Source organism: Equus caballus, chromosome X, assembly GCF_041296265.1.
Source record: "Equus caballus isolate H_3958 breed thoroughbred chromosome X, TB-T2T, whole genome shotgun sequence".
NCBI lineage: Eukaryota > Metazoa > Chordata > Mammalia > Perissodactyla > Equidae > Equus > Equus caballus.
The window spans coordinates 76,266,244-76,277,706 of NC_091715.1; the positions used below are offsets into that span (position 1 = coordinate 76,266,244).

An 11,463-nucleotide genomic window follows, 5' to 3' on the forward strand; every position below is an offset into this window, starting at 1 on the left:
TATTTTAAGATTTTTAATTTTTTTTCCTTTTACACCCCAAAGGCCCCCCGTACATAGTTGTGTATTTTTTTAGTTGTGGGTCCTTCTAGTTGTGACATGTGGGATGCCGCCTCAGCATGGCTTGATGAGCAGTGCCATGTCCACGCCCCCAATTCAAACTGGCAAAACCCTGGGCCGCCTGCAGTGGAGCGTGCAAACTTAACCACTCGGCCACAGGGCTGGCCCTAATTCTCTTTTTTTGTGGTTTTAGTTGAGCATTTTATATAACTCCATTTTCTCTCTATTCTTAGCATATCAGTATTATATTTTTCTTTTTTCTTTTTGAGGAAGATTAGCCCTGAGCTAACTACTGCCAGTCCTCCTCTTTTTGCTGAGGAGGCCTGGCCCTGAGCTAACATCTGTGCCCATGTTCCTCTACTTTATATGTGGGATGCCTACTACAGCTTGGCTTGACAAGCAGTGCCGTGTCCGCACCCAGGATCTGAACCGGCCAACCCCGGGCCACTGAAAAGCGGAACATGTAAACGTAACCGCTGCGCCACTGGGCCAGCCCCCTTTTTACTTATTTTTTAGTTGTTGCCTTAGAGTTTGCAATGTACTTTTGCAACTCATCCATGTCAATTTTCAAATATCACTATATTATTCCATGGGTAGTGTAAGTTGCTTATAATAACAAAATATTCCTATTTCTTCTCTCTTTTAACATTTTTGTAAGGCAACAATTTCCCTGAATTTTTGTCTGTCTGAGAAAGTTTATTTCCCATTTACTTTTGAAGGATAATTTTGCAGGGTACAGAATTCCTGGTTGGTGGTGCTTTTTCCTCTCAACATAATGATTCAATATTTGGATACACTGTGAAATAATCTGCACAATAAGTCTAGTTGACACCTTTCACCGTACATACTTAAAAATGTTTTCTTTAGATGAAGACTTTTAAGACCTACACTCTTAACAACTTTCTAATATGCAGTACAGTATTAATTTTTTAATGCTTATTTTTACATTTTGTTCACCTTAATTTTTGCTGTAGTATTTTTATAAAGGTATAGTTGATATACAAGATTATATTAGTTTCAGGTGTAAAACTTAATGATTCAGTATTTGTATATATTTTGAAATGATCATGACAGTAAGTTGATGTCCATCACTATGTGGAGTTACAAAACTTTTTTTCCTGTAATGAAAACTTTTAAGATCTACTTGCTAGCAAGTTTCAAATATGCAATATAGTATGATTAACTGTAGTCACCCTGCTGTACATTATATAAGCATGACATTTATTTTGTAAATGGAAGTTTGTAACTTTTGATCCTCTTCACTCATTTCTCCCACCCCTTAACCCGTGCCTCTGGCAACCACCAATATGTTTTCTGTATTTATGAGCTTGGTAGGTTTTTTTTTTTTTAGATTCCACATGTAAGTAAAATTATATGGTATTTGTCTTTCTCTACCTGGCTTAATTTTATTGTTAAATAATATTCTACTGCATATATATATACCACATATTCCTTATCCATTCATCCATTGACGGATGCTTAGGTAGTTTCAATATCTTGGCTATTGTAAACAATGCTGCAACGAACATGGGAGAACTTAGATCTTTTTGAATTAGTGTTTTCATTCTCTTCAGATAAATATTCAGAAGTGGAACTTCTGAATCATACAAAACTTTTATTTTTAATTGTTGAGGGAACCTCCATACTGTTTTCCATAGTTGCTGCACCAGTTTACATTTGCACCAACAGTGCACAAGGGTTCCTCTTTCTCTAAATCCTCGCCAACACTTACTATCACTTGTCTTTTTGATAATAGTCGTTTTAACAGATGTGAGGTGATATCTCATTATGCTTTTGATTTATATTTTCTTGATGATTAGTGATGTTGAGCATCTTTTCATATACCTGTTGGTTATGTATGTGTCTTCTTTGGAGAAATGTCTGTTCAGATTCTCTGCACATTTTGAAACTGGGTTGTTTGTTTTTTTGGTATTGAGTTGTATCAGTTCTTTATATAATTTGGGTATTAAACTCTTATCAGATATATAATTTGAAAATATTTTCTCCCTTTCAGTAAGTTATTTTTTCATTCTGCTGGTGATTACTTTTGATGTGCAGAATCTTTTAAATTTAATGTATTCCCACCTGTTTAATTTTGCTTTTGTTGCTTTGGCTTATGGTGTTAGATTCAAAAAGTCGTTTCTGAGACCTGTGACATGGAGCTTACCAGCTAGGTTTTCTTCTAGGAATTTTATGGTTTCAGGTCTTACATTCAAGTCCTTAATCCATCTTGAGCTAATTTTTGTGTATGGTGTAAGACAGTGGTCCAGTTTCACTCTTCTGCAAGCGGCTGTCCAGTTTTCCCAACACCATTTACGGAAGAAACTATCCTTTCTCCATTGTGTATTCTTGGCTCCTTTGTCATAAATTAATTGACCATATAACTGTGGATTTATTTCTGGGCTCTCTATTCTGTTCTATTGATCTATATGTCCGTTTTTATGTGAATACCATACTGTTTTCATTACTATAGCTTTTTAATGCAATTTGAAATCAAGGAGCATAATGCCTTCAGCTTTGTTTTACTTTCTCAAGATTTCTTTAGGTATTTGGGGTCTTTTGTGTTTCCATACAAATTTTAGGATTATTTCCTCTATTTTGTGAAAAAAAAATGTCACTGGAATTTTGATAGTGATTGCATTGAATCTGTACATTGCTCTGGGTAGTATGGATATTTTAAGAATATTAATTCTTCTTATTCATGAGCACAGAATAGCTTTCCATTTATTTATATTTTATTCAATTTCTTTTATTAATGTCTTGCAATTTTCAGTGTACAGGTCTTTTACCTCCTTGATTAAATTTATTCCTAGTTATTTTTTTCTTTTTTATGAAATTCTAAACGGGATTGTTTTCTAAATCTCTCCTTCTAATAGTTTGTTATTAGTGTGTAGAAACACAACACATTTTTGTGTATTGAATTTGTATCCTACAACTTTATTGAACTTATTTATTAGTCCTAACAGATTTTGGTGAAGTCTTTATGGTTTTCTACACATAATATTATGTCAACTACAAATAGTAGCAGTTTTACTTATTTCTTTCCAATTTAGATGACTTTCTTTCTTTGTCTTGCCTAATTTCTCTGGCTAGGACTTCCAATACTATATTGAATTAAAGTGAAGAGAGTAGGTATCTTTGCCTTATTCCTGATCTTAAATAAACTGCTTTTAGCTTTTCACCATTGAGTATGATGTTAGCTTTGGGTTTGTCATATATGGTTTCTATTTTGTTAAGGTGCGTTCCCTCTATATCCACTTTGTTGAGATTTTCTATCATAAATGGATGTTAAACTCTGTCAAATGCATTTTCTGCATCAATTGAGATTATCATATGATTTTATCCTTCATGTTGTTAATGTGGTGCATCTAATTGATTGATTTGTAGATGTTGAACTATCTTTGCATCCCTGGAATAGATCCCTCTTGATTGTGATGTATGATCCTTTCAATATATATTTGAATTCAGTTTGCTAACGTTTTGTTGAGGATTTTTGCACCAATGTTCATCAGGGATATTGGCCTGTAATTTTTTTTCCTTGTGGCATCCTTGTCTGGTTTGGGTATGAGGGTAATGCTGGCCTCATAAAATGAGCTTGGAAGCATGTATAATTTTTAGAAATTTCTCTTCTTCTCTTTTTTGAGATTGGATTTATTGCTTATCAGTTTTGGTTTGGTTTATTGTTAAGAGTTTATGGGTTATGAGTCTTGGATTGGTATTAACTCTTCTTTGAAAGCTTGGTACAATTAACCAGTGAATCCACCTGGTCCTGAACTTTTGTTCCATGGGAGGTTTTTTGATTACTAATTAAATCTGCTTATTAGTAATCAATCTGTCCAGATTTTCTACTACTTCATGACTCGGTCTTGACAGGTTGTATGTTTCAGGAATTTATCTATTTCTTCCAGGTTGTCAAATTTTTTGGAATATCATTGTTCATAGTAGTCTCTTATGATCTTTTCTATTTCTGTGATATCTGTGGTAACATGTCCTCTTTTATTTCTGATTTTATTTGAGTCCTCTATCTTTTTTCTTTGTGAGTCTGTCTAAATATTTCTCAATTTTGTTCATCTTTTCAAAGAACCAGCTCTAAGTTTTGTTGCCCTATTCTATTTTTTTGTTTCTATTTCATTTATTTCTGCTCTGATCTGTGTTGTTTCCTTTCTCCTACTAAATTTTGGCTTTGTTTCTTCTTCTTTTTTTAGTTCCTTGAGGTGTAAAGTTAGGTTGTTTATTTGAGATTTTTCATGTTGCTTGATTTAGGCATTTATCATTGTAAACTTTCCTCTTAGAAAGGCTTTTGCTACATTCTATAACTTTTGGTATGCTGTATTTCCATTTTTGTTTGTCTCAAGGTATTTTTGGATTTTAAAAATTTATTCTTTGACCCACAGGTTGTTTAGTAACATGATAATTTCCACATATATGTGAATTTTTCAATTTTCCTCTTATAATCGGTTTCTAGTTTTGTATCATTACTGTCAGAAAAGATACGTGACATGATTTCAATCCTCTTAAATTTATTAAGACTCACATTGTGGCCTAACATATGATCTATCCTGGAGAATGTTCCATGTGCACTTACAGGAATGTGTGTTCTGTTGCTTTGGATGGAATTTTCCATAAATATCTGTTAAATCCATCTGGCCTAACATGTCATTTAAGACAAATGTTTCTGTATTGATTTTCTGTCTAGATGATATCCATTGATGTAACTAGGATATTAAAGCCCCCTACTATTATTGTACTGCTATTTCTCCCTTTGGGTCTGTTAATATTTGATCTACATATTTAAGTACATTCCTTCTTGAGATCTTTTATAAGGGAAGAAAGTTCAATTTTGTCAAATTCTTTCTTTGCATCTACTGAGGGGATCATGTGATTTTTATCTTTAATTCTATTAATGTGGTTTATCATGTTTATAGATTTGCATATCTTGAAAGATCTTTGCATCCCAGTGATAAATCTGAACTCATCATGGTTTATGTTCCTTTTCATATGCTGTTGAAATTAGTTTGCTAGTATTTTGATGAGAAATTTCACTTTTATATTTATCAGGGATATTGTTTTTTAGTTTTATTTTCTGGTAGTGTACTTATCTGGCTTTGATATAAGGGTACCGCTGGCCTCATAAAATAAGTTTGTGAGTGTTCATTACTCTTCGATTATCTGAAATAGCTTAAGAGAATTCACATTAATTCTTCTTTAAAAGTTTGGTATAATTTACCTGTGAAACCATCCAGTCGTATGCTTTTCTTTGGTGGGAGGTTTTTGATGAGTGATTCAGTTTTCTTTATTTGTTATTGATCTGTTCAGATTTTCTATCTTGATAATTCAGTCTTGGTAGGTTGTATAGTTTTAAGAATTTATCCATTTCTTCTAGGTTATCCAGTTTGTTGGTGTATAATTGCTCCTAGTAGTTTCTCATGATTCTTTGTATTACTGTGTGTTCTTTCATTTTTTATTTTTATTTTAATTTGGGACTGTCTTCTGTTTGTCTCACTAAAATTTTGTGTATTTTGTTTATGTTTTCAAAAAACTATCTTTTAGTGTCTTTGATCTTCTCTATTGATTTTCTGGTCTCCATATCATTTATTTTCTCTTCTCTTTGTTATTTCTTTCCTTCTGGTGACCTTGGGCTTAGATTTTTTCCCCTAGTTCATTGTGATATAAAGTTAGATTGTTTATTTGTCATCTTTCTTTTACTTAATGTAGGTGTTTATCACTATAGGCTTCGATCTCAGTACCGCTTTTGCTGTATCCCATAAGTTTGGGTATGTTTTGCTTCCATTTTCACTTGTGTGGGTGAGGATATAGAGTATTGGGAGTACCAGTGGGCCACTTGGGAGTATTTGTAGGCAAGGTGTCCCCAGCATCTTGTGGATGGGCTTCCAGATGGAGTTTGTTTATCAGATAATAAGATTTGAGCCCCTTTGATGGCTTTCAATAGCTCTACTGTTGTTTTTCCAGCTGCTCCCTGCCTGCTAGTCATGGAACACACCTCAATTTTCTGGATGGGTGAGAAAGAAGTGGGACTCTTTGGCAGCATTCTGTACAGCTGGGGAAATTGGATGCTCACTCATATGTTCTGACTTTTCCCTGTGGGAAAAATCACAAGCTAAAAATGTCTCTTGGCGCTGAGCTGTGCCACTTTGGGAGAGGGGTGACATAGCTAAAGTGAAAATATTCCCCTTACTCTCTTGAATGCATCAAATCTCAGGTATGCTTTGTTCTCCAACAGTGTCCTGGGACCTCGCTGATGGATTTCCAGACTTCCACAAAAACACTTTCATCTGTGGGTAATTGTCAAAATTTTTGTTCTTTATGGAGAAGATGGTAGAAAACTCCTATATCACTGTTACGATGATGTCCCTCCTGGCCTCTAATATTTCTGATGAAATCAACTGCAATCTTATTCATTGTCTTCTACACATGGTGAGTTGTTTTGCTTTTGCTGCTTTCAAGATTTTCTCGTTGTCTTTAACTTTCACCATTTTAACTATGATATTTCTGTGTTCGAATCTCTTTGAGCTTATCCTAATTGGAGTTTTTTGAATTCTTGAGTATGTAGATTAATATTTTTCATCAAATTTGAGAAGTTTTTAGCCATTTTATTTCAAATATGTTTTCAGATCTTTTCGTTCTCCTCTTCTGGTCTTTGTGTTAGTCATACATTTGTGCACTTAGTAGTGTCCCACATTTTCCTGGGGACTTTTTTATTTTTCTTCATTCTTTTTACTCCCTATTCTTCAGAATGAATAGTCTGTATTTGTATATCATCAAATTTCTTGATTATTTCTTCTGTCAGCTTAAATCTACTACTGTTAAGCCCCTCTAGCAATTTTTTTAAATTTCTATTTTTTCTGTTTTATAATTTATTCCACTTTATTGATAATCTCTATTTGTTGAGATATTTTCATAATACTGTCCTTTAATTTTTTGACAGTGCTTCCTTTGATTCTTTGAACATATTTACAGCAGGTACTTTGTCTTCTTAGTCCAGCATTTGGTCTCTTTCAAAGGCAGTCTCTATTGCTTGCTTTTTTCCTTTTTTGGGTTACATGTTTCTATTTCTTTGCATATCTCATAATTGTTGAAACCTGGATATTTTAAATAATATATTGTAGCAAATTTGGGTGCTAATCTAACCCTCTTCCAGGATATGTTGTTGTTTTCTTGATTAATGATTTATTTGTTTAGTAACTTGGGTGAATTGTACCTAAGCAGTTTCCAGTGCACTCACTCTGGTATTTTTCATTTTTTAATTCCTCAATCCTGGATGCTTTGCTTTTGCCCATGGTTCAACCTATCCACTTGTTGGCCAAAATGTTTGCCAAAGCTTCCTTAGCTAGCTAGAATTTTACTTTTTTGCCATTAAATGTGTGTGCACTTGTAGGCTTCTTCACAGTTCTAAAAGTTTATGACTTTTCCCCATGTTAAGCCATGACTATTACCTTGGAGTCTCCCTTTGTGATCATTCCTGAGAGGGCGTTGTGTTGGGTAAGTGTACCATTGTCAAGAAAAAGAGGGTTGAGTGTAATTTCATTTTTGATCTTGACTTTCTAAAAATCATCTCCAGGTCAAAATAGTTTATTGTTCAGGCAGTGTTTGGTCAGAATTTGTAATAAAGCCCTTTGTGGTGGTAAGGCTTATATCCTTTGTTGATGGTACTGTGTATAACTTGAAAGATTTATAAAAGATTTTCTTAAGTACTGCTCTAATTGCTCCTGAGTGGGTACTACCTAATACCTGCACACCGACTTTCTAACCTGCAAGACTGAGTGTGATTCTTGAAGTATGTTTCAGATTATATCCCTCCCAAGTACTCTCTGATAAATTTCTAGCTGATCTATCATTTCTCTTATTGTTCCAAGTATCATGGAGCTACCAGACGCTCTGACTTAATTATTGTATACCAAGATCTCCACTGTTTTAACGATGCTTTGGTCACAAATTTTTCACATTCTATACCAAATAAATCAGTTCCTTCAGACAAAGCTCCAGAGCTCTTCATCCTTAAAGCCTAGCTCTACCCCTAGGCTGAATTTTTATGCCGCTTCACAGGAGCTGGGAACAGAGACACCGAACTACTTATTTTAGATTGATAAATATGCTTTGCTAGTGGAAACATAAGAGAATATCTCCTGGTCTTGGCTTGCCCCTTCTGGCATGAATAGCCAGCCTACAATCAAGGTAAGGCTACAGCATTTGGAATCCCAGTATATTTGGCTTGCCATACCTAGGGTAGAACTTCTACCATATGTATTAGGACTGTGTGGAAGAAAGGACCTCCAGTGCTCTCAGGAGCGCTGTCCAGAATAGAGCTTCTTCAGCCTGGAGCTGAGAAAAATGAGAAATGCCAACAACCTCTCCTGCGTTGAAAACATAGCCCTGAGATGGGCTCTGAGGGTAAAGGAAGCTCCTGATTTGTAGTCATCGCCCCTCTCATAGCCAGTTTCTATTGCATGCTTTTTCAGCAGTGTAGTTTCACATTCCTGTTTCTTTATATTTCTCTTAATGTCTTTTTGAAAACTGAAAATTTTATATAATGTATCATAGCAACTCTAGATTCTGATTTCCCTCCCTCTGGGGCTTATCTTTATAGCTGTTTTTGTTTTTGTTGTTTTCTGTTCACCTGTTCATTCATTTAGTGACTTACCTGGACTAATTCTGTTGATTCCGTTTCTCCCACTGTGAGTCTCTGATGTCATTGCTCAGTTTTTCTTTGTATTTAACTTTAGATTGGCTTCTTAGGGAGCACCCCTGGTTTAGCATCTCATAGTGGTTAGTCACTGGTTGTTCAGAGATAATTCTTAAACACATTGAACCAGTCAAGTTTTTCACCTTTGCTGTCAGATCTGTTTGTGACTTGGGGAATTATTTCAAAGTTCAAGGAGTTTACAAGTCCACTCTGTATTCATCTAGGAACTAGTAGCTTGCAAAGGTCCTTTCCAGTATCTCTGGAGCAGAAACAGCCTTGCACATTGGCACAGCCTTCTAGATGACCAGAGGTAAGCGTGATCTTATCAGACCCATCTTTGACTCTCACTTTTCTTGGATCCCTCTGTTAAATTTCTATCTGGTCTGCTGTTCTATTGATTGTCTCAAATATTGCTGTTATGATATTACCATTTTATGATTCTGTGCATGTGAGATCTTGATTTTTTTCAACAATGTTCCTAAGCTTAGATTCTTTCCTGATTTGCTTCCAATAAAGTTTGTCCCCTGTGTTTCAGCAGTAATACTTGCCCTGGCTCGGGGTCATACTTCCACATCACAGAAACTGAAGGATGTGTTGGAGCATCTCCTTGAAAAACATGCTACAGACTTTTGCTGTTCTTACTGACATTCAACAGGTATCTTGAATAAATACTTCTCAATTTGTCATATGTCCTTTGGTCAATATCTAGAGACTTTAAATTGTTATTTTCTACTATTTTGTCCAGCTTCATTATTGTCTGTTAAAAGAAGACTTACTAAGCTCCTCACACAGCCATTCTGGATGTCCTTATCCCCAGGTATATATTTGTTATGAATATTTTATAATACCATTTGACACACCCAAGAAACTTCAACATGTTAACAGTGTATATGTGTTATTTTTTTATTTTAAAAATACATATTTAATATTTTTGCTGACCAATTAAGTTCATTGAAACAACATTGATAATTGTCGTGGTAGTTTCCAGGACAGATACACATATTGATAACTAATTTTTAGCTTTTAAGGAGCTTAACACCTACTAGGAGTTATAACTATTAATAGATTTGATATAGTAATTTCTCAAGAGAAGAGTAAATATATCACTATTAAAGCACAAACGAAGAAATCAAAAGGCGAGACATAATATTTGCACTGGAATATGAGGAGTTTGAACTCAGGTTCATTAAGAGTTCTGGTTAAATGAGGTAATCTGAATCATTACCTAGATCCTAAGATACTAATAATATGGGTTTATTTTATTTAGTTCTGTTTTGTATTCAAAGAGACATTCAAGTGAAGTTGCTTTGAAATGAAAGTCCCATAGAAATACAAAGTGTCATTTTCCTAGAAAGTACTAAAAGAATCTATATGATGTAAGCATAACTTCATTGGAATTGTATACATAATAGTTGAAAAACTCAAGACTACTCTTTCTCCTATAACAAAATCCTTTACTCCAGTCATTTTAAAGTTCATATTCCACAAATTCATGTGTCCTTGAAATTTTATTTTACAGGCCTTGGCAAAAATCATCATTTCTAATTTGTTTTGCCAATTTTGTCATTGCTTACCCTACAAAAAACAACTTAGACTTAGCCTACTTTTGGCTAAGATAATTTTTAAAATAATTTTGTCTTATTTGTTTTCTCTGTGTTACAGTAATCATATCAAATATATGGCTTTGATATACTACCATTACCACTTTCAGAGTACAGGCTGTGGGTAAAGGAAGACTTTGATTATAATCATAGGCTGTAAAAATAAAAGATACACTGTGACAAAACAAAGGTCAGTATATATCAGTTTTAAGATAGAACAAGTTTCATACTTTTTTTTCTGAAACCACTGGAAGCAAGCTCTGTTTTTGTTTTTACCACTTTTAAATAAATGAAGATATAATTCATGTATAACACCATGTAAGTTTAAGGTGTACAACATGTTGATTTGATACATTTATATATTGCAATATAATTACCACTATAGCCTCAGCTAACACCTCCGTTACATAACATAATTATTATTTCTTTTTCTGCGGTAAGAACATTTAAGATCTAGTCTCTTAGCAACTTTGAAGTATATAATACCATACTGTTAGCTACAATCACAATGCTATGCATTAGATCTCCAAACATTTACTTTCCAGTTTTGTTTGTACACTTTGACCAACATCTCCTCAATTTCACCGTCTGCCAGCTCCTAGTAACTACCATTTTACTCTCCATTTCTAGAAGTTCATTTTTTTAGATTCCACATACGATATCACACAGTATTTGTTTTCCTATCTGACATATCTCAGCATAATGCCCTTAAGGCCCATCCATTTTTTCCCCAATGACAGCATTTCCTTCTTTTTCATGGTTGATTCATATTCCATTCTAATACACACACACACACACACACACACACACACCACATTTTCTTTCTTTATTTATCTATTGATGGACACAAACTGTTTCCATATCTTGATTATTGTGAATAATCCTGCAAGAAACATGGGTGTGTAGACATCTTTTCAATATTCTGTTTCATTTTCTTTGGATATATACTCAGTAGTAGGATTGCTGGATCATATGGTAGTTCTATTTAAACATTTTTGAGGACTTCCATACTGTTTTCAATAGTGGCAAAACCAATTTACATTCCCTTCAACAGTGCACAAGGGTTCCCTCTTCTCCACATCCTTGTCAACACTTATCTCTTGT

At 34.2% G+C, this 11,463-nt stretch overlaps 1 protein-coding gene across 1 annotated transcript in view; it reads left to right on the forward strand.

The window, feature by feature from the left end:
• LOC102149944 (transmembrane protein 182-like) overlaps positions 1-10,549 on the forward strand; it is a 143,852-nt gene extending 133,303 nt beyond the window's left edge. The window contains exons 6-10 of the mRNA XM_070257921.1: positions 6,299-6,492; positions 8,983-9,068; positions 9,294-9,413; positions 9,504-9,575; positions 10,421-10,549. Coding sequence (XP_070114022.1) covers positions 6,299-6,317 — 19 coding nt within the window. The 3' untranslated portion in view covers positions 6,318-6,492; positions 8,983-9,068; positions 9,294-9,413; positions 9,504-9,575; positions 10,421-10,549. The remainder of the gene's footprint in view (positions 1-6,298; positions 6,493-8,982; positions 9,069-9,293; positions 9,414-9,503; positions 9,576-10,420) is intronic.
• Positions 10,550-11,463: the final 914 nt, after the last annotated feature.